At 36.9% G+C, this 25,092-nt stretch overlaps 1 protein-coding gene across 2 annotated transcripts in view; it reads right to left on the reverse strand.

Annotated features, from left to right (window-relative positions):
* The window catches only part of cntnap2 (contactin associated protein 2), an 892,460-nt gene that overhangs the window by 561,927 nt on the left and 305,441 nt on the right, over positions 1-25,092 (reverse strand). For both annotated transcript variants that reach the window (XM_031903464.1, NM_001079264.1), the window contains 1 exon segment: positions 19,355-19,548. In XM_031903464.1, coding sequence (XP_031759324.1) covers positions 19,355-19,548 — 194 coding nt within the window.

The following is a 25,092-nucleotide window of genomic DNA, read 5'->3' on the forward strand; positions in this document are numbered from 1 at the left end:
CACATTTTACAACAAGTATAACGAACCATGGTTTATAAATTATATATATATCTTTGCCAATTTGAGTTCAGAACAGGGTGGGAGGGAGAGGAGCGCAGTGTGGGAGCAAAAGTCAGGCGGAAGAGGAGGGGGCAGGAAAAACATGGAGGAGACCCCTTACTATCTTTACTCTGTGCGGGAAAGCTGGGACGGGTGAGTTAACCCAGTCCCTCTGCGCTTTCATTAGTCTTTTCAGCGCTCTCCAGATGGGCCAGACTGGGGATGACTTTGACGTAGTTGGCCAGCTTGAAGTTTATTGCAATATATGGACAAACAATCCCTGTTTTGCTTTGGGGGAGGTCATTGTGCGGTAGCTTAATGCACCGAATGTGTAAGGGGCCTATTTATTATAATGTGTAAAATGAAATTCACTTCTCTAAACAATCCAAAAGATTTATTTGCAGGGAAAATGCAAATTTTAGTACAGCTTTTGTATAGTCTGCCAACGATGAGTGACTTTACATAGGCATGGAACTGAAATGACATAGGGGCCGATTCACAAAAGGCCGAAAAAATAAGTTATTTTTTAGCATGCACTAAAAATATTATCGCTTCTTCTATTTTGAGAATTAACGATCGATTCACAAAAAGGACACAAAAGGAAGCAATTTTATTGTCATTATTTATGTAGCAATGACATTTTTAAGCGTTATTTTATAGCATGCAATATATTTATGTGTTATTTCGTAGCACGCAATATTAGAGCACGCTATTACACACATAACCAAGGCAACGTGAAAATGTGGGCTGTGATACTCCCCCATATATCCCTCCAACCTTCTAAAAAATTCCTGTGCCGAAAAAATGAAGGGAGCACAAAAGTTTCACTATGCAAGGAACAGCGTGGCTTCTGTTAGTTAGTGGCTGCAGATAAGGTTACAGTACCTCATACAGGCCATAGATTGCTGCTCTATTTAACCTATAGCGCCTCACTATTTCCTCCTATGATAATCCCTCTAGAGTTGATCTTTCCCTGAAAACTGTAGGATGCATCACTCTAGGATGTTCACATACATGATTATTTTCTTCACTATCCAACAAAAATCCAACTGCAAACTCCAAGTTGTCTTCACAAACGCTCATGAACCGCAATGTTTTTGGAGTAACGCCTTCTCCAAGTAGGTGTTAATATTAGCACTGATTATTGCCATATTTCATGCTTTTAACACTTCAAATATGTCTATGAATTATGCTGAACACCTAGACCCTACAGTAGGGTTGCCACCTCTCCTGCCAGGGAACTCTGGGCAGGGAGGTGGGACGTGACTTCACTGGACAGAATAGTGACATCACAGGGGCAGGCCACGTCATAAAGCAGGCCAGCTGAATTATCACGGGGTGGGGGGATCCTCTTCAAGGATCCAAATTTGGAAAACAGGGGAGGCAGTTTTGACTGGGATAGCCCTACCAAAAACCCAGGCTGTCCAGGTCAAAACTGGACAGGTGGCCACCCTACCCATTTATCCATTAATACTCATTGATATGAAGAAGCACTTATTACCACACGTTGGCTAGACCATTATAGACAGAACGTTAAAAAACAAGGATAGTAACATTTTAACAAACTCTAAAAGGGCAAGTGTGTAGTGTGTGGGGCAGATTGCAAAGAAGGGCAGATGGGACTGTAAGTAGGACTGAAGGCAGGATGGATGTTAGACTTGGAATTTGTGTCCTGTTTGCAATATATGCTGCTTTGTAATTCCACTGTGAATGTATTATGGGATGTGCTTGTCAAACCATAAACAGTGCTTTTACACCCTTTATCAGGAAAAAAAATGCAGCATTTGAAAAATCCTTATTTGTAAAACAGAAAGAACTGATGACAAAATAGAAAACTGAACTTTTGCACAAGTATTTTTGCATCAAAATATCATATACCCTCTCCTATTTTATGTTCTGTGCTGATACTTTTGTGTTTCCTGGTGTTACGCTTTGGCTATAGGATAATTGAGGGCCTGTAACATAATGTTCAACATGAATCTAAAGCTTTATAATGATCAGAATAATTCAATTAAATTATGCATTTCCTAGGAAACAATTACAAGGAGGTCATTGTGACTTGTGGTTTCAGTGCTCATTCAAGTTATAAATGCCATTAATTCCCCTGAGTGCATTTCGAAAACTATTGTATAGTGACAACATCACCTGCATATTAGGAGCCCTTCTGTTTAGTGACACCATATTTGCAGTTTTAGCAGGGGCGATAAACAAGAAATAAATTACTAGTATTTGGAGCAGAATATGCATTTAACACACACCCTTTGAAGTCACCTAATTTTGGACTATGTTTTTCCCTCTGCTATAATGGTACGAACTGGAGAATTATCATTTAACTGTATTTCTGCATAAATGCAATAGGAGGGGGGCTATTGTGCTGCTTTTACAAGACCATACATATTTTCTGTACATACCCTTGCTAAGTAAAGCTGCAATAAGACCACATTCATTAATTTCTTTAGGTGTGAAATACTATGCACAACCTTTTGAGAATGAACTTATGTGTTACCATTTATTCTAAATGTGTCATTTTGTAAAAGCTAATTTTATTCTTTATCTTGGCAGATGCTACAGTAAAACCGTCTATCAGGGAACATTAACTAGGGTAATGATATACATTCTTCAGATTGACTATAATTGTGCTTATGATATCCCTGTGGACTAAGCAGCAATTTAGCAAGGTGTGGAATCAGCTTGTTTCTTGCCAATTTGGTTTTTGATTGGATGCCAAATATTGAGATAGTAGGGGTGGCCCGTACATAAAGGGGTTTTGTGTTTTAACCAAGATCATGGACAACAAAAATGTTGGGTGTTGTAGTCCAGTAGCATCTGAGGAGCCAGATTAAGGAAACAGGACAGTAAACAATTAGAATCTCAATTCATAGCTGTATGCAATGATTGTAACTGTTATTGAATTGGATGCATTATTTAGAATGCTGAGTATTTGCTGTATTCAAGTTTACAGGTAGAGTTGGCTACTCTCTGTATCTACATTAACATTTTTGCTGAAATATTTGATAAACGGAATACATGTACAGAGTAAAATGAAGGCATGTACCATAAAGGTTAGCACTTACAAGTCTACTAATCTTAAAGGAAAGGTTAAAAGTAAAAGTAAGCTTAATCAGGAAGGTCTATAAACAGTCACAGTAATTCTGCTCTGAGTTCTCTGTCAAAAGAAATTTGCCATTCCTTTGCTTCTATTGTGTACATATGGACTTCTGTATCAGATATCCTTCTTTCAGCTCAAACCTCCCAAGTACAGGTGAGACCCTGTGCTGCTTGCTTCTCTCTCCCACTCCCTTCTCCTTGCTGTAATCTGAGCCCACAGTTATGAGCCAGCAAGAGACACAAGGGTGCAGGAGAAGGTAGTTATGCCAGACTAAGATAATATGGCAGCCGCTTTCCTAAACATTCTACGGAATAAATATAGTTCTATCTTGAACTATTGTGGCTAATCTATTGGGAACAAACTGCATAAGTAGCTTTCCGTCTCCTTTAAATGTTGCTTAATCAAGAATTAAGGTAAGGTACACACAGACATCATGTAACACGCACAGTTAAACACCATTGAAAACAACATAAGATTAGTATTGCCTAAAGATAATACTGTAGTTCATTTTTTTTGTATAGGAAAGATGCACTAATGTTGCATCTGAACACTATTATCATTAATATTACTTTAATGAAACTTTAACATTTGTTCACTGTTGTAAAATACTTTTACATTTATTAGGAGATGCCATGAAGTATGCATTTTTTAACTATATTAGAACATTGTGGGGTATTAAAATACCACTTTTTATTAAGAATGTGAAGCCTTAGCTAAAGCATATTCAATATGTCTATTTTTATCAAAGCTGTAATTCTGTATACCATTTATGTATAAGAATGTTGCAAGGTAACAAAAGTTTTTCTTACTTTCCATATCTAACTGCTGTAATCATTGTCTTTTTCAGAAGATATGTGAAACATAGAGTTCCTAGTCTACAATCAAGTTCATGAACCACTAATCATGACCAAATGGGCACATAAAACGCAAAGTCCTGCTAAATCCCTCACAAGATAAGTGCACATAAAAGCTGACATTTGCTCTCTAAAGATCACTGCGTTGTGTTTAATGTTGTTAGTACACTAGTGTTCTACAGTGAGTGTGTGCCCCTTGATTAATGACACCTTAATTTTTAAAACCGAAACGGGACTTTTTATATAGAAGTTTATAACTGTACTTTGCTTATCTTGTTGTCCTTCATTGAGACAGCTGCTCATAAGGGATAGGGAATGGGATCGGTGAAGGATAATTGCCTGGCCCAAAGCCACAGCAGTAAATCATGGCCATACCCATAAGCACTGAAAGGCTTGGACCTGGTGGATCAGATAGCATCTCTAGGCGTATTTGACACAAAATATGCTGTATACTTGTAATATCTATTCTGTTGAATACAGCAGAAAGTAAAGTTGGTTTTTTTTTTGTTCTCCTTGAGGTTTAAGCGACATATAGTATATACTATTCTATTTAATCATTAAGAAATGTTCACCAGATGGTCTTCCTACAGTCTGTTTGTACAATGTCATTGGCACGGTATACATTAAAAAGATATTATATCAAACTCTAGCTACATTTTGGAAGTTACATTTTATTATAGCAACAAGCTTACATTCACACAAAACATAATTTAGTTGTTTAAATTAAAAGGCGTATGTCCTTTTATCTTTCTTCCAGTCTTAAGTTATGTTTTTTTGTCATCTTTTGTTTTTTTTGTGTCCCAACATAATGGCACATGGTACGTTTTGTCACCCATGCTTAATTTCTTCAAGCATGAACAACAAATCGCCCCAAAATACCCTTCTATTCGTTTCAGTATAAATTGCTGACAGTGAAACATTTCAATTTCAAGTGCTGAAAACTGCAGGAGAAAGCAATATCTGCCAGGTACACATCGGAAATGTTTTACTGGCGGCAATTTACACTGACACCAATGATGGAAATGCATTTATGGATGTTATGTCAATGGCATTGGAAGAGATTACACGTGGGTGACAAATAGTAGCGTTACAGACAAGGAAAGTCAAAATCACTGGGGTGATACCAACATGTTAGGTACCTCCTCCAGTTTTTACTAAAAAAAATTGACAAAATGCAAGCAACTTTTTTTTGTCTGCGATTGCTTTGGTGTTGATCGCAAACAAGCACTTGTTACATTCATTTTGAATGAAGCCATACGTTCTTGAATGTCTTCAGAAATTTGAATAAAAGATGAAAGTTGCTTTAAAATTTCCCAGTCAAGTGCCATTGACTTTTAAAAAACTTTTAGTTGCAATGGTTTTTCATTAGACATTTTGCTTTTTCATTTTTTTTAATAAATCACAACTATTTGAGTTTTTAAATTCGAACTGTAATATATTTGCAGTCTGTTTTGTCATCATGGGTTTTTTCTTCCTCTTGTGCCTGCTTAGTACAGTAAAAATGTAGTCTCCTGTGCTGGACCAAGGGGAAAAAAATAAATGCACTGGAGGAGCCTAACATATTGTCCAAGCTATTTTTTTTGTACTCCTAGTGATATTTTATTATGATCAGCATCTCCCCTCCCCATCTCATCTGCATTTTGACTCACATACTTCAGACCAGCTGTTCATTTTAGACATAGAGTTTCAGTGGCGGAATGTAATCCATGTTGTTAAAGAAAAACATGCACAATTTCAACAGCTTTGCATAAAAGGAAAGCCCTGGAGATATAAGCACAGGGGCAGCATGACAAGGGATCCGAATAACCAGCAGCCAGATTACACTAGTTTATGTTTAGAGATTGGCAGAACCAGGTGCAACTGTGATTAGGTGAGAAGGAAAGAGTTAAGGCAGGAGAAGGCTGGCCTGGGGAGGGGCGGAGAAAGAGAGGGATGTGATGTCAGAAAAGCACTCACTTCCTTATCTTCTGAGCAGGTAGAAACATCCCACCCACCCTCCCTCTTTTTGCATATTTTGAGAAATGTCAGGAGTTTCTCTTCTTTTGGTTTTCATATTATCTATTAATAACTGAATGTGGAATTTTACCTGAATGCATTTTTATATTGTGCTTTCTGTATCTTTATATGGTATAAACTTGAGAGTCAGCTTTGTGTTTAATTCATGTTAACGATTTCTTGATCCAGGGAATGTTTCCGATCGCCCAGGGGGTCAGGAAGGAATTTTTTCCCTCTTGAGGCATAATTGGCACTAGCTTCAGGTTGGGTTTTTTGCCTTCCTCTGGATCAAAATAGTGGATATATGATAATATATTTTAAGTTTTATTTGTCACAGCAGCGGTAGGACCTTGCCAGAGTACTGCACAGGTCATTTTAGCAGAGGGAGAAAGGAGGTTCTCTCCTGTGACTGCACGGTGGATTGATAGATACAGACGCTACTACTGCTTGTGCTAGGTTACAGCCTGCTTGGATTTCCTATCATCGAGACACTGCAGCAGGGCTGCTGAACTTCTCTCATGGTTGGTAATGCAGCTCCTGCTGGTAGCAGAGTTTGGGGCCATCCTCTCTGTAGGTAGAGGCAGTCTAATACTCATTCAAGTCTTCAGCGAGGAACGCAGAGCATAGTAGCGACCTCTTATGGAATTATGGCTTTAGAATATTGCCTTGGGTTAGGCTGGCAAGGTCCTATTTATTTGATAAAATGTGAATAAATGCTGTGCCCATTTTCTCCACCTCTGTCTCCTGGTGTTTCATTGAGATATGTAACAAGGGGGTTCAGTGGGGTGCCTCAAGGCGAAGGGTCAATTGAGGAGTCCCCTTGTCATGTTATTGCAATTGCTTTAGGAACATCGCCCTATTGTGACCACAATGATGCAAGAATTCTGCATTGTGAACACACTGCATTGTGGGGGAAAAACACAGCGATAGGGCTTAAAATTGAACTTTGCTCAATGGACTTGCTAATGTACATCATTATTATTAGTTTTGTGCTTAAAAATATGCCACTTTTACTAAAATAGTTACCATAGGCATTAAACAATATTTTTCTGTGCAATATTCTCAATATGTTTAGCAATATGACTGAACTATCTCTAGTATGAATGTTTCCCGAAGAATCCTCTTGTATCTGTAATTAAGTATCTGTAGAGATTTGTGGGATGCAGACAACTCCTTGTAGAACCTTCCTGCATGCTCTGTAAAACTTTATATTGATCATCCCAATATTTGGTAATAGTGATGAGCAAATCTGTCCTGTTTACTGCGCCAAAAAATTCATGAAACTTCTGAAATATTTGGGAAACAGTAAAAAATTAGTAAAATGCAGTTACCGCATGACTTTTTTTGACATAAGCAACTGTTTTTGACTTTTTTCATGCGTCCCCAACTTTTTTGATGTGACCGCAACACTTTCCTTGCTCAGCAAATTTTTGCAGCAGTTTCACAAATAAATTTACCAATGGCAAAATGCAGAATTTCACAGAATATTCGCTCATCACTACTTGTTAGTGCCTTCTGTATAAGACAGTGTATCAGAATGCTGTATATCATACAAATAATGGTAGAAACAGCAAGGCTACAGGTGACTCAATAAGGAATGCTTGATATTTTGTCAGCTGAAGAAAGGTGTCTAGCCTCTTTCCTTCCCAGCAAGTACTGAAGAACAAAAGCAGCTGAACAAATTATAGAGCAGGAAAATAATATACTGTCCTGATTGGTAGGCATGTAGTAATAATAATAATTTGATACCAATCTGTCTAGATTTTACAATAACTTAAGGGTAAAAATGACAGGCATCATAGAAGCCAAACATATCCTGGGCATGAGTGTATACCCACAGCAGCACTGAATTGCTGAGCTATTACTATTACTATTGTTTAGGCAGGTCAGTCCTTTTGATACAACATATCATATAAACATATCCTGCTTTAATATGTTTCCTAGTACTCCCACAAATATGATTAACTATCCAACCATCCCATTTCATAACATTAAAAACATGGAGCTGCCACAATGCATGTGTCCCTCTTTATTACTTTGTTTTACAACGTGTAACCATTTTCCATTCCATACTTATAAAACAAGAGATAAGAAAGGTCCACAGTGATTTAGAATTCAACTAAAAAGAAAAATATAGCTTGGGGACAATAATATGGATCCAAAGATAAAGATTTGCTTGCCCTAAAGGTTCCTGGATGCTGAATGCTGGGACATTTTAAAGTATTCATTTCTGGCTGCTTTACAAGTGTTTCTTTCCAAAAAGGTTTTATTGAGCTGGCAGCAGTGAACCAGTTATGGATTTCATTAACCTACGTGTCTAAAATACTACTGTAATTCAAACACAAAAAGTCATATGCAAGGACTGTAACCAATAAAGCGCTCATATGACTACATCTCTTGGGTCATTTACCTAGGGACAATATTGATTAAAATAAGTAAAACTACTGAAGCATTTCGCATTCTGTTGACAAAGTTTTCAAATATGACTTTTTTTTAAAAAAAAAGTAATTTTATATATATATATATATATATATATATATATATATACACACACAATATACAATATATATATATCAGAATATAAACTAACTCTCTCTCTCTCTATATATATATATATATATATATACAGTATATATATAGAGAGAGAGAGAGCAAAATTGGAAGAATGCCGCACTCACAGGGCTTAGTGTAGAAAAATAGAGTAGTTTATTCAAACAAAAACCTAACGTTTCGGCTGGAACCTCAGCCTTTCTTTTGAGAAAGGCTGAGGTTCCAGCCGAAACGTTAGGTTTTTGTTTGAATAAACTACTCTATTTTTCTACACTACGCCCTGTGAGTGCGGCATTCTTCCAATTTTACTCTCTAAACTACAACTCTAATACTGCACCCAGGTGATCTGTGATTCCATCAGACGTGAGTGCCTGTTGCTTGGACTTCTATATATATATATATATATAGTCAGTGGAGAGCACACCTCATTTGCCTGGGTACCAGTTAAAAATTGTGAACAAATGAGCAAAGCCTACTACACTCAAAGGTTTTAATTAGTGATGGTGAAATGTTTAGCCAAGCATGGAAACATTTGCCGCATGTCCAAAAACTGTCATGTCAAAAGAATAGTTGCGGGTGACAATTTTTTTTTGCCGCTCGCGACTAAATTCTAATGCTGAGTTGCAGCTTACATAAAAGTTTTTGTACAAAAATAAAGCCCTGGCCCTTGTGTGCCCCGCCAACTCAGGCCCACACCCTGGCTGGAACTTTGGGTGCTCCACCCTATCCCCAATCACTGCTGTAAGCATGCAAGGGGGTGGAGGAGTTCACAACTGGGGTTGGGGGGGCAACTGGGGTGTCCAAGGCGCCTCTGGTGGTAACTCCGTTGGGCCCTGGACACCCCAGTCCAACACTGATTCTCTTTAAGTTCTCTCTTTAAGTTCTATAAAATTACAAAATACACATACAAACTTATCTAGACCATGCAAGTGTCAGCACTGTTCCCTAAATCTTTAGAGACTCTGTGGGAAAGCAGCTGTGGCATAAGCAGCGCTGGATGAATGGTTCCAATTTGAATTGTTCAGAATCAAAAAAGGAGTTTAGCAAGCAGTTATGAACTGACAGATTCTGTTTATTTACAGGTAATTTAGCTGCATTATTATTTATCATCATTATTCCAGCGGTCTTATAGCATGAAATTTTGCACTTGGCATTGTTCATTTTGCTGTAATATAATTTATGTCACAATCTTTCATGCACTCATGTTGTCAACTTAAAAACTCTTTCTAAACAAACTTTTCCAAACTCTTCAGACAGTCTATCATCTTTACTTTTGTAATTGTTGCTTTTCAAGAAGGAAAGCAATAACGAGGGCCACTAAAGAGGGCCCTGAAACCTGATTGCCAATTTCCTGGAAAATTAACTGTGAAACCTGCAATGAGTAGCAGCCAGGGAGAAACCCTTTGGCTTATGATTTCCTTGTGCAAAGAATATTTGCTATAGTAATAGTTTATTGAATCTGTAGTCTCATTCATTGTGGCACTTTGTCGTTTAGTCCAGTGCGTAGTGTATCAAAGAAAACTTCTATATAAAAAAGTCTTTATTTTTGCTATTCATTTTAAGGGTCATTCACAAAGTGTAAATCAGTGTGCCAAGTGGAAAAAAAGGAGCAGTGAGACATCAATATGCACTATAAAAACAGAGCTGCCTGCATTCAGCAGCATTACATTATGCCTAGACCCCTCTCACCTCTCCCTTATCGCATTGTTCCTAAGTTTAAACGCTGTGCCTACCACTAACCCCTAGCTTAAAATGCAGAGTAGCACAGCAGCCTACCTGGCTGACATCTTCTTACCAACTGAAGACATTTCGGGTCTCATCGCTGACACGGTCTTTGCTTGTGCATGTGCAGTTTAAGCAGATTTCCTGCTACCTCCAACTGCGCATGTGAGTCCGTATCGGCGGAGACCTGAGGTGTCTTCAGTTGCTAAGAAGATGTTGGCCAGGTACGCTACTGCGCTACTCTGCTGTTTTAGCTAGGGGTAGCGATAGGGACAGTGTTTAAACTTAGGAACTATGCTATAAGGGAGAGGTGAGAGGGTTCTAGGCAGTGATAGTTAAGGGGGCTTTTAGTTCCTGGGGGTATAGTCCTCCTTTAAGTTAGGGAGCAGGACACATTGTAGCCTGCAAATGTTAAGAACAGGGTTGCATTGCACCCACTGGCACTGTACTCTGTATCTAAGACTAGATTTCCAACTAGCCACTAGGTGCAGACAGAACAAGGACACAAGAGCCTTTGGCATGAGCACTAAAGGTTATGCTTTTGTACACATCTATCTAAGCCCATAATTTACACCTTTTGTGTGTTTGCCCTAACTGAAACCAAGCTCCCCTAGAATGTCAGTACCATTAAGGCTACACTGCTTCATGATGGCTACTTTTTCTCTCATACTCCTTCCGCCACTTATTAAGTTGGGTTGCAGAGCCATAACAATATATAACAACTGACATCCAAACACACAGATATAGTAGGCAATTAGGGCCCTGCTTACAAAGTTTACAATATGCCATGATCATTTTGTTTATTTTAAGATGTCTGTGATGAACAATAACAAATACAATCCACAACACTTGTTTTCCATATTTAATTCCCTACTCTTATTTAGACTTCTTCAAAAATATTACAATACAAACAGACTGCCGTCCCTACAGACATCTGCTCTTTTCCATGTTAAATCCTCTCCCTTTTTTAAAATTTTAATATAAGCTTCTCTTGCCCTTAATATTTCCAACATGTTCCCTAAATCCCAGGCCACCTTTTTTTTTAAATTAAACATTGTGGTTTTGTTCTTATTCTTACACATTTATTCAGTTCCCCCCTAGGCTCTAGAATTTAATCTTCTTCATTCAAACACACTTTTGTTAAGTCATGCTTAAAAAAAAAATCACAATATATTTATTTTGTCTAACTTTGTCCTAATATTCATTCTGCATTGATGAACAGCTTATTGATAATAGGGAGAGAACAAAGTCTGAACACAGTTTTACTCACATTGCTTACAGAAACACTATCATCTGGAAAGGAATTCCCTGTATCCCTTGTACAAAGCATGTTGTTGACCCTATTTGTCCTTTCCCAATGTCTAAGCAGTTACAGTATAATAATAGGTCCTAATGCAACTGGCTTCATAGCAGTTCTGATCACAAATAGATGGAAGTTGCTTTGTAAATGAAGGTTTTGGCAGAGCTTTTTGCAATTCATATGGGCAAAACACATTATACAAGATGGATGTAGTCGTATGGATCAATATATAATGGGACTGATAGAAAAATCTGATGTGCAAATTACAGAAAAGGATTGCCATCCAACACAATACATCTGTCGGAAGGTAATGCTGCATGCTGCATCTTCATTGAACAAGATAAAATCTGATGGTGTCTTTTTTTGGACTTTTTTTTTTAATTGAAATACATTGGCTGCTGGATGAAGATGCAGGAACAAAACACTCCATCCCACTTTATATGATGTGACTTACATTACAGTTGTGGGGATCAGATTTTGTAGGATCCTAAAAAATATTGTGCTGTTGCATGACAAGATCAAATAAAATCTGACCCACAAAATATGATCAAAATCTCCTGTGAAATTCAGCCCTTAGTGACTTTTATTACATAACCTATTTAAGTTTTATTTGCAGGAAGATCACGGTTAGTTGATCTGAGAATGCTGTTTCACCTAAATGCACAGGTTCTTTTGAGATTAAAACTGGAATAATTTTAATATCGGGGAATTAGAGATCCATTAAGGATTAGGCAACATCTTTAGACAGACAGGTCACCACTACACTATTGCATCCAGATTTAATTTTATCATTACTCTTGCTATTCTAATTAGGCTTGCAAAAAATCCATCATTTTAGATTTGGCTACATACCAAATCCTCCACAGAAGACTTGGCAAAAGTGCACCTTAATTTGCATTTTCAAATGTGAGATAAATTAACCAATTGCATCATCTGTATACAGCGCCGGATTTGTCTTGCCGGCGCCCCTACGCCGCCTATACATGCGCGAACGCGCGGCCACCCAGTGCCCCCCCCCCGCTGTGAGCGCAAGTGTGCATGCGCAAACATTTAAAGTCCCATACGGAGCAGTGGGGAGAGGTCCCCATTGCGCCGTATGGGAGCCAAATCCAAATTTAAAAATTATTTTGCAGCGGGGCGGCATGCCGCCCCTAAATTTGTGCCGCCCTAGGCCCAGGCCTTTGTGGCCTCGCCACAAATCCGGGCCTGTCTGTAAACAAAGCATCCCTAATAAATGTTCTGGTTCCAGTTATTTGTAGCAACGGATTTGTTACAAGGGTGCCCCGAGACCATTCCTATTTACACCCCCCCCCAACGCGCATGCATTTGCATTCGCGGATGAACCCCCGCATGTTGCACTGTATCTGAGCAAAATTTCAAGAGACTAAAATTTCGAGAAATTAATATTATTTTCTCATGTCAATACTATTATTTTGTTGATATTAATCTATCTAATTTATTCCTTCCTATCCCTGATCTCTTGACTCTCCAAGTATTACTTTTAGATAAAAGTTATATAACTATGATTACAAGAACCAAAACACTGTATTATTTTCCTATCTCATCATTGCTACTGGTGGAATAATTAACAATGATAAAATATTAATTTACTATTTATGTTTCTGCTTGTACACTTTTATTTTTAGTCATTTACCTGGGCTTACAGTAAATGCTAATGCTAAAAGAATTAGCTTGGTAATCATTTTTGTAATATGGTAAATACTTTGTCCATTGATGTAAATGCAATTGTTTCCGTTTTCATTGTTTCTATTTCCGCTATTTTAAGCTGAAGTGAAGACGATGCAGTAAAAGCCTTGAATACATTTTCACTGCAATTTGGTCTTACTGTGTTTTATTTAGGAGTAAACTTAAAGCAGACCTTTACTTGACTCTTCTAAATAAAACTGCCATTTTAAATGGCCTTGATGTGAATGCCTTGTTAAACCTCAATACATTTCTGTCACTGAGCACTTGTCAGTTGCAAGTAATTTCCTTGAATAATCGTATACATATACCTACTATGGTGTGTAGAATTTTCATATTTGATTTAATCCATTTATCTAAATATCCAGGGATCTGTCACTTACAAATATTTATTGCGTAAAAAAGGTAGTAGGTCAGCAATTTCCTATGAGGGAATGACAAGTGTGATTAGCTTCTCAAAATGTTACCAAAATTCCAAGGAAACTAGGGAGATCATGGATTAAATGAATGTGGTGCATTGTACAACTAGCAAGCAAATAAGAACTATTAATTTGCTTGCTGGTTTGTTTATTAGGTTGCATCTACTTGAAGTGAGAAAATGGCTGCTCATAGTGGGAGTAATAGTAAGCAGTCTTGAATAAATCTTTTTTTCAGAAATTGTCCTGCTGCTTAAATAGTTAATGAGATAATAGCAATACAATCCATCCATCAAGTTCTGCCGGTTTGTTCCCCAGGATCAGCAGTCCACATCTTAATTACAGATGACAGAAGATCCTTCATTATGAATCTTGCCTGCCAGTGTTATACCAGCCCTCCTGCTGCTATCCAACATAGAAAATTATAGTGCAGTTCTGACTTGCTGCCACTGTAATCAAACAGGAAAAGGGCTGACATAGCTCCCATTTGGTGGATTACTTAAGAAGGAAAATGTTTTAATGTCACCAGTGTCAAAGAAAACGGTGAATATCCGGAACTTAAAGGAACAGTAACACCAAAAAATGAAAGTGTTTTAAAGTAATTAAAATATAATGTACAGTTGTCCTGCGCTGGTAAAACTGGTAAGTTTGCAACAGAAATGCTACTATAGTTTATATAAATGAGCTGCTATGTCAACACAGGGGCAGCCATTGAAGCTGGGAAAAAGTAGAAAAGGCACAGGCACATAACAGATAACAAATAAACTTTGTAGAATATAATGGGGTTTTATCTGTTATCTGCTAAGTAACCTGTGCCTTTTCTCCTGTAAATGGCTGCCCCTGTGGCTACACAGAAGCTTTATTATATAAACTATAGTAGTCTTTCTAAGGAAAACACACCAGTTGTACCAGTACAGGGCAGAATTACATTATACAGTAATTACTTTTATACACTTTCATTTTTTGGTGTTACTGTCCCTTTAAATACTCAGCACACACAAACCTATACTGACCTATCTATACACTTACATACATATACCCTCACATATATACCAACATCAATGCTTAGTATCACAATAGCCTTGGATATTCTGCTTGTTCAAGGACTCATTCAAGCCCCTCTTAAAGGCATTAACAGAATCTGCCATTACCACATCACTAGGAAGGGCATTCCCCAACCTCACTGCCCTCACCGTAAATAACCACCGAGGCTGCTTCAAATAAAAGTTCTGTCCCTCTAATCTAAAGGGGGGGGGGGGGCTCTGGTACACCGATCATTTTTATGTGAAAAAGAACCCACCCCTATCTGCCTATAATCCCCTCTAATGTACTTGTACAGAGTAATCATGTCTCCTTGCAAGCGCATTTTTTTTTCCAGAGAAAACAACCTCAACCTCGACAGTCTAACCTCATAGCTTAAATCTTCCATCCCCTTTACCAGTTTAGTTGCAGTCTCTGCACTCTCTCCAGCTCATTAATATCCTTCTTAAGGACTGGAGCCCAAAACTGCACTGCACTGCACCGAAGATTCACTAGTGAATAATTTTTTTTTTATCTGTTAATAAGTTGTAGATCTTTGACAGGTTTGAAGAGCACTGGCAAAAGTTTATGACATTTTTGATTGGTATTTAAGCCTTATGGGTAAAAAAAAGTCCCATTTTTGGTAGAGACCAAAACAGCAAAAAAAAAAAAAAATCGCAGAGTGATTCATGTTTTTACAGACCAAGTTTTATAGAACCTCCTGGCATTGTGACTCATTGTATCTATGAGCAGCTCACACTATATAAAATGATTAGGTTTGTGACACCCAAATTCAGCACCTCACAGACTGTACTAAAAGGTAGACTTTTAGAATTATTCTATTATTTATTGAAATTAATGCATCATGTTTATTAATAGGACAATAACCTTTCTTTTAGGCAGCACTGTAATTGACTGGGGAATGGGAAGAGGATAATATCTATTTAATAGTGTGGGGTAATACAGAATATACTGTGGTTTTGCTGTGATGGGACACACAAAACTCAAACGGGGGCTGTGTTTGCAAAAGCTGAATAGCCAGCCAGAAAAATTAATATACACTATTTTCATTTTGGGGTCCCTACACTTCACATACTTTGGTTAAAATCTATGAATATTGGTTATCAAAATATTCAGCAGATGGAATTTGCAAAATGGCACACCATGCTACACACAGTTGACATAGCATTCCTCTACTTTTTTCACTCCAATTCAAGCACTGCTTGTAGGCCTTTTCTACATTTTTTCATTCAGTGGCTGTTTCCTACAGTTGCTGTAAATGGTTTTTATCAAAAGAAGCCTTAAGCATGGACACTACGAAGAACTTACATAAGCACATTTTCTATTGCATTTCTCTTTACAAAATGTAGCACTGGCAAAACAAGAGTAAAATAACCCTATATAAATAAAATAAAATAAGTCAGTTCCATAAATAGTATGCAGTTGCAATGCACATGTGATACAGTAAGGGGCTGATTTACTAATCCACGAATCCGAATAAGAAAAATTTGGATTGGAAAATGAACATTTTGCAACTTTTTCGTATTTGTTGCGATTTTTTCATCGCCGTTACGAGTTTTTCGTAAATTGTCGCGACTTTTTCGTAACCATTACGACTTGCGCAAATTGTCATGACTTTTTCGTAGCCATTACGATTTGCTCGTATATTGTTGCAACTTTTTCGTATTGAGTGCTCGTAAACGGCGGGCAAAACTTTCAGACTTAGCATGATTTTGGAAGCCTCCCATAGGACTCAATGGCACCCTGCAGCTCCAACCGGGCCCAAGGAAAGTCACGATACTGAAGCTTGATTGAATCCGAAACTTTCGTACTCGGCGCGGCGGCTACGAAAAAGTCGCGACAATTCACGCAAATCGTAATGGCTACGAAAAAGTCGCAATTTACGGAAAAGTCGCAAAATACCGATCATTACGAAAAAAACACATTCGGACGCCTTCGGAGCGTTCGTGGATTAGTAAATGTGCCCCTAAGTGTGCCAAAATCTTCACTAAAGATCTTTGATGAAGATTAGGACTTTACTATGCTTGGTGAATATTTCTAACTGCAGTATAGTGTCTGCTTCAGCCTATTTTCAAGAAATTATAAGGGAAATAGACATTTTATAGCAGTGTTGCTTTGTGCATACAAAACAGGATAGGCACTCAGAAACCATTTAGGTCAGCAAAAATGATTAGTGTTGCTTTAACCAAATGTTGCTGGACTACAAATCCCATCACATTATCAGAATTACTCTTGAAAGGTCTTTTCTTGATATTGTTACTTCAGTCTATTACTGTCTAATTTATAGTGTATTTTCATATATACTGTAAATCAGCATTGCTTTTAGAGTTTAAAAAAGAAGCTCCATTCTATGTGGTGTGGCAAAGTACAATAATGCCTTGTATCCTTATTAACAAAAAACAAACAAATCCACAGAAAAATGTTTTGCCTATTATAGGGTCTATGCTGCACAAGCTGTTTTTCAAGGTTTAATAAAGTCTAGTGGGAAACATATCCCACCCCCCCAATAACTACTTTGTTGCCAACTTCTATTGACATTTGAAAAGCGGCCATATCTAAAATATCTCCACAAAATTGTCTAGTGAGGTGTGCTATCCGGTTTAACATAACTTGACTCTAAGGTAGGAAGAAGGCTACATATGAAATTATTACTAGTGATTTATTAGATACTAATTAACACAGAAGGAAAAGAATTGTCAATTAATATTAATAACTTAGCCTTGATGTATTTGACTCATTGATACATTGGTAATCATTCATTTTTAACTACATTACATTGATAATTCAAAATAAACTGCTCATCAGTGTTTATAATTATATTTGATATCAAATAATTCACAAGATTTGTAGTAGATAATGGAACTGACCTTAATTGGTAGAAAAAAAGCTTGCAGCTCACCAAAGTCCATGCTATGAATAGTTCTGATGTATGTTTAACTAAAGTCAGCCATCACAAGAAATGCTGCAATTTAGGAATTATGGGAACTATGATCATTTTTTCCTCTTAAAAATTTGCATTGTTAATGGTGAGTTATAGACTCAATAATGCCATTTAGTAAGTCAATGCTGATATTTTAAAATAACAGTAACAGCAATACAACTGATCATTGGTGCCTTAGGGATCCCCAATTTTCATAGATTTTTTAATTCATGTATCAAAAACTGTGCAAATTCACAATCCCACATGGAAAGAAATGCCATATTATAAAATAGTGACAGATGAATGCTATTAAGTCCCATTCAAGGGCAGATATTAATATAATGTAAAAAATACTGTCAATACGCAATAACATAGGTGGATCCTTTTGCAAATGCAATAGTTACCATCTATTTGCTATCATTATTCTACCTACTGTAGACTGATCAAATCTAAAAGGCAACTGTTTGCTTCTAGTTACTGTATTGCAACAGAGAGATAAAAAGGTTGCTGTATTTCAACCATACAAATATTGGTGTACTGAAAATGAATTTAAGACCTTAATAACTACTGAAAGCAAACAAGAAGAATATGAGTACATTAATAGGGATGTAGCCAACCTCAAAAAAAAAAGTTCGCGAACGCGTTCGCGAACTTACGCCAAAAAGCGCGAATATTCGTGAACTTTGCGAACCCCATAGACTTCAATGGGAGGGCGAACTTTAAAACCTAGAAAAGTCATTTCTGGCCAGAAAACTAATTTTAAAGTTGTTTAAAGGGTGCCACGACCTGGACAGTGGCATGCAGGAGGGGGATCAAGGGCAAAAATTTCGATGAAAAATACTTTGTTGACACAGCGGAAATACGCGGCGTTTTTTGCTATTTCACGCTATTACCACCATGGAAACTGGATTTGCTGAAAAACGCCATGTATGGCTTGCGTGGCGTTTTTAGGCCGAGAAAAAACGCAGCGGAAAAACGCCACGCGAACCCAAATTGCGAACATACCCGGAAAGTTCGCGAACTTGCGCGTTCGCGAACACCCGATGTTCGCGCGAATTAGTTCGCCGGCGAACAGTTCGCTACATCTCTATACATTAAATGGTCTTTGTTTTCTGTAAAAGTTGTTATTCCAAGGTGTATTAAGAAAAAGGATTATTAAAAGAAGTAAAATGTCTGTTTTTCCAACAAATACAGGACATTTATCTGGCAGAATGTTTCACAATCAAAATGAAGTGTACACCAATTAATTATATTCAGCAACAATCAGCAACCCATTGAACTGCTAATAAATCTGTTGAAAAGAAAAAAAGTTGAACGTGTAGCTAATCTATCTTCCTTTAAAATGATAAAACTCATTCATTTATTAATAATGCCCTTCATCCTAACATATGTCTCCTTTATTTAGTATTTTTCCCTGGCTTAGTGCTAATTTGTAAAAATGTATTTAACAATAATTAATTTTCTGTATAGTAAACTGCCCTTGCTTTATTACACAAAAATATATAATTTGTATTTCTGTAGCTCAATCGATGTGATCTCTCCATCTGTTTCGTTGACTATGGCTACAACATTTCATCATTGCTTTAAAAACAGCTTTTTAAGGCCTCAGGAATTATTATTTTCATACCTAAGAAATGTTCACAAGTACTGTACTGGCGGTTAATCTACTTGAGTTAGCTGAGATGCCTGTATAAAGTCACTTACCCAAATATTTCCATCCTGGTGATAGGGTTTCCAGTTTCTGCCTGTATCACTGTATAGCATGCGATACTGAGACACCCAATCAGAGCTGCTGTATCGTCCCTGTGTCGCAATGGACCGGATTTGTTTCCGATTTCCAAAATCCACCTGTAGCCATTGATAATGATCGCTATCCAAAGGGGACCAGCCACCGGCCTCTGGGGATGATAGAGAATAATTGTAGTATTAGTTAATTTCCTAAAATGCATTTGTAAATAAGGCGTAAAGAACAGAAGATGTGGCTGATAAAGGTGGCTGGTAAATCTTGTAACTGCTGCAATAGAATATTTTATGCCTTTTACTTTTTGTAAAAACATGAAAAAGCAAAAAATACAAAATAGTGTTTATACTTCTGAAATAGCTCGAGGAATTCTAATTCTTGCATTTAGTGGTGGCAAGTAAGTAAAATGGTCCAGTTTAACCTAATTTCCTTTGCTCACTGAAAGGGGAACAAAAGCTTAACCAAAAAAGTAGGCTATAAATGTTCTTTTCTGCTGAATCCCCACACATGCTTTGTGCTTCTGTCAGTTCCCTGAGCTTAGAGACCGGTGCACAATATACTGTATATATAATATAAATGTCACAATATAAGGCTTATTAGTAACTAAGATATTATTATCAAATGGCAGCTCTAAATCAAGTGCAATTAGCAGCAGAATTTAATAATCAGCACCGTAGCAACAGTTTATATGATAGGCCAGACACTTCTAACAAAATCCAAAATGTAAACCTGGGACCCCCTGTGTTATAAAGATTCTGAACATTTAGGCCGGTGCAGTAAATTCATTATATAAAATATGGCATTTCTATCTATATTCATTTTTAGGGTTAAGTTCTTCTTTAACAGTGGTATAACTGGTTCTATAATTGGGTTTTTTCTTACACATATGCCTAACTTGCTAAAGGAGAGCTGTTACTAAAATAAATAATTCCCTTAATTGTGGAGGATTTTTACTAGTTTACAGTGTTTTCCAGAAATATAAATGGTTTATAAGTGTTCATCCTCAGCCTAACATTCTTTCCCTAATGCAAACATCAGTCATGCTGTGTGTCAGCAGTGTGTTGAAAATGTTTGACTCATGATGGAATGAGCAAATTAGAGCAGGAGGAATCTATCGATGATCCAGACCATAAGTGTGTGGGTTGCTCCTTGGCAAGATGGCAAGATGCATTTTGGAGTTAGTGATGGCTGAGCCCTATAGAGTCAATGACACCTGTTTTGATAGAAATACATGCTCTATCAAAATGCTGTGTTGGTGTGCAGACCAGCGAGAGACACATTATGTAAAGCAACTAGAAATAGCAGTTACTTAGAGTTGCACCACTGGCTTGCCTCATGCAAATCATGGCTCTGACACAGACTGAGGCAGAGTAAATGGGATTTAATACTGCATTCATGCATTTTAAGATGTTGATAATTAGAGTTTCAAATTCTGCAGATACTGTTTTAATTCCTGTAATGCTGTGCAGCCAATGTGTTCAGTATCAGCCTTCCAAGTGAAGAAAAGACCAGTACCATGCTGCAAGGCTAATCTAGGATTTATCAGTATTAGTATTTTAATCCCATCTTCCATGTCTCATGCTTCTGATTTCAGAATATTGTAAAAATTGGTATTATGATATATGACAGTTGCCCTGCTGGCAAGTTTAGCTTTAATTCATACTATACTTTAGAATAAAATTATACATCTCTTGAATTGTGGATCTGTATGAATAATAATTGGCGTATGCAACTTCTTCTCTAAATAAATATGTAGCTAAACAGAAAGGAAAGGGAAGAGAAAATAATGTACTGTATTACAAGCTTTACTTTTCATTTTAACTGGAAAGTAAAACATTAAAACCATAATATACTTCAGTATTCAGACTATGTGCCACTTAAGGTATAGATGAAGTGTAAGGTATTTTATAATACCATTACATTACCATAAAATGTAGCCCATACCACTGGGTTTTGCTCTGTCTTTGCAGATCGACTTCTGGCATATCAGTTCAGTAACAGTAAGCTTGTGATAGGAATATTTCATGAATTGGGAATTTTTGTATTTTAAGTGCGGTTGAGTCATTGTCAACTTGTGTCAACTCTATTGATAGTTGCCTTGACCTGTGTTCTGTCTTTAGCTGTGCAGTAAATTGTTGATTGGGATCCATACTAGTTATTGTACCAACTAATTAAATTTCCAGTTAGTCTCTTTTTTCAAACGTTGCCAAACATGAAGTCTTTGTCTAATGATTCCTTTCTTTGAATGATGTGTCCAAAGTATCTATGTTTCCTCCAATACCAATGCAATGAACATCTGATGCTTTATTTTAAGACAAAGCTTTTAAAGCTATTTTGAACACATTTGAAAACAGTGCCTTGTACTTGATCCCAGCTAAGATATAATTAATTCTTATTGGAGGAAAACCAATCCTATTGGGTTTAATTAATGTTTGAATGATTTTTAGCAGACTTAAGTCATGGCGATCCAAATTTACGGAAAACCCCAGGTCACAAGCATTCTGGATAACAGGTCCCATACATGTGTAATAAAACAAAAGCGATAGTTATTATGTTTTTTTCAAGTTGGTAACCTAAAAAATAGCAAAGCTAGTTAATTTCCTGTGTTGTTTTATGTCCCCAATTATAAAAAAAAAAAAAAAAAAGTGGAAAGAATGTATAATGTAAATACTGTAAATTGCCTTCATCTAATATCTTTTTTACAATAGATAATAATAAATACTGTAAATGTTGCCTCTGTGTTTTGCATTTTGTTCTTCGCTGACCTATCTTACCAAGAATTATTTTTCCCCAAGCATCCTGCTGATCCATAAACCAACTTTCTTAGTGCACAATAGGGGGTCCTAATCTTCAAAATTTAAAAACCAAAGTGTTTCAAAGGGAAATGGTAATATATATTTGCATAATCCCACAATATACAATTTATGGTGGGCCTCAAAGAGTTCCAGAGCAAAATATTGCATTATAAATGTATTGCTTTGATCAGCTAACTTCAAAACAATGCAAGTTTTTTTATATTCCATATTTATTGAGAAATATTCTGGTTGCAACAGTAACATAATGACTCTACAATGCAAATTTTTTATGAAGTTTAGAAAATATAATTTATGTGTGGAACATATCATAGCACAATATATGTAACATATTAATATTACCATCAGATCTCAAAGGGATCTTCAATGACTATGGCAAACTGGAGTAATTCTTGACAAATATAGACACCATTAATCCCTATTTTCAGGTATGAGTTTCTCAAGCTTCCCATAACCTCTGAGATTCCTTTAAGCAAAGCTTACTTTTCAAAAACATACAGCAACATGTACCAAAAACTAGCCAATGCCTTGTTCTGTTAAGCACTTGTCATTCAAATAATTCCATAATTACATCAAATACAGTATACTGCCATGATGAACTTTAATTTGGCCATTTTACTATATTTTCCTAAAGCTGGTCTGTATTTTACCGAAGGCCGGTAAATAAAAGAGAAATTAACCACAGATAGAAGAAATTATTTCAAGCAATATATGTACAGGTATGGGATCCGTTATCCAGAAACTGTTATCCAGAAAGTTACTAATTACAGGAAGGCCATCTCCCATAGACTCCATTATAAGCAAATAATTTTAATTTTCAAAATGATTTCCTTTTTCTCTGTAATAATAAAACAGTACCTGTACTTGATCCCAACTAAGCTATAATTAATCCTTATTTGAGGCAAAACAATCCTATTGGGTTTATTTAATGTTTAAAAGTTTGTTTATCCAGAAAACAGATACTGGATCCCACAGAAAATTAAATTCATTGATAAGTTAACCCATTCTACCAAGATTTATTAACATTACTCATTAATTATAATCTCACTTGGCCCTCTACATTCCTGGGCCTAATTCTTATGTGGTTAAGCCCCTATCTTATTTCATCACCTCAGACCCTGGTAGTAGGGTAGCACATATTTAGTATGATATTCTCTGTGAGATTGTTAATACAGCAGTAGGTAATTAGTGAAACAGTTTTCAGGGGAAGTGTTTAGAAAGTTTCATAGGTTGTGCAAAAAGGCTAATAGTCTAATTCACCAACACTTATTCAGGAGGTATTCCAGTTGAACAGTCCTTTAAGTTAGAGTTATTCAGTAGTCACTTTCTTGAAGAAGGGCATCCAGTTGCACAGAATCTATGGGAAGGGTAATAAGCAGCATACTTCCAGGGGAATGTATTCTAGTTCCATGGGGGTAGGTAACCCAGTTGCAGGGGTTCTGGGAAGGGTAAAGCAGCATCACAGTGACTTGGGCAGGAAATAAAGAGAGGGACTATGGGAACAAGTCTGCTGCCTCAAGCGTAGTCTGGTTCTGAAAGAATATAAGTTCTACTGCAGATAGGGTGATATCATAGAGAAACTGTACTTTTCCTTAACAACTGATTCTTACATCTGCTGGCCTTGAGACTATCCTTCTCCATTAGCAAAAATCCCCTCAGCATAAATGGATCCTGTGTAACCTTATGTCCTGCCCAGCTTGGCATATCTTGAAAGTGTTAAGCAGAAATGCCAATTTGAATGCAAAGAGTTGCAGCAACCTTGATGCTCTAGTTGTAAAACTACATTCCTTTATCAGTTCATCTCATTCAAGTGTTTATATCCAATATGTGTGTCCCATAGATGTGAACGTACATATTGCTCACTCAAGATTTCTCTCAGTGGACTCTCGTTTTCATCAATAGCTGTCATTCCTCTGTTCTCATTAGAAAGTATTAAATAATGTGTTCAATGATGCTCAGACTTCTAAATGAGTCTATTGAATCTAGGTTTATGTGTGTGCAGAGCTGCAATTTCTCAATCTACTCTCTACGAAAGATACTTTACATAATTACATTAAATTCTCAAGCAATACCAAGGTTGATGTTCCCAGTATACACGGTGGGGCATTTACAAGTATAATCTCCTGTTTTCAAGACACAGTGCCTTCAGTGCAGTACAGAAATCCCAGCAGTATTTATCAGACAAATAAGTCTGCTTGATAAATATGGAATTGCCAGGGAGTTAATTGGGAGGTGTCTGTATTTTCCCCTGTGAGTCGTACCTTAATGATAAATATTTTGTTTCTTACAACTGTTCTAAAAACAGAGAAAATCAGGAAGACACTGCAAGGTTCTAGAATGTCTGCCTTTTTGTATAACACTTTCAGATGCAATGTAAAACACGTTTTTTCATCAGAATCTCTTTTTGAGCATGAAGTGTACTGTCTGGAAAAAAAACAGCAGTTCTGCCTTCAAATATATGAAAAACATAATGCATAAGGCTGATGTGGCAGAGACAGGGTCTCTCTGTATGCAGGGCTGCCTGGGCTCTGCAGTTACATACATGTTAGGTCACAAAAGCCAATTAATGGACAAAGGGATGTGTTTACTAAGAATGGAGATAAATATCACTGGTGATGTTGCCCGTTGCAACCAATTAGGTCTTTCCTTTGATTTCTAACTTGTAGGTGATCTCCAATCTTAGTAAACACGCCCCAAAGTTTACTCCCACATTTCTTCCTATAAGTCACTAAACATTAATAAAATATATATTAAATGATGGCATTTAAACCTTTTCACTAAATGGTATAAAATAGTCTATGCCACATTATAACTATCCCCAGTAATCTAAGTGAAAGGATATGGGGAATCGCCACTATTTGAAAGCTGCCCTAGAGCACCTGCTGACC

The sequence above is a fragment of the Xenopus tropicalis genome, chromosome 6 (assembly GCF_000004195.4).
Source record: "Xenopus tropicalis strain Nigerian chromosome 6, UCB_Xtro_10.0, whole genome shotgun sequence".
Classification (NCBI taxonomy): domain Eukaryota; kingdom Metazoa; phylum Chordata; class Amphibia; order Anura; family Pipidae; genus Xenopus; species Xenopus tropicalis.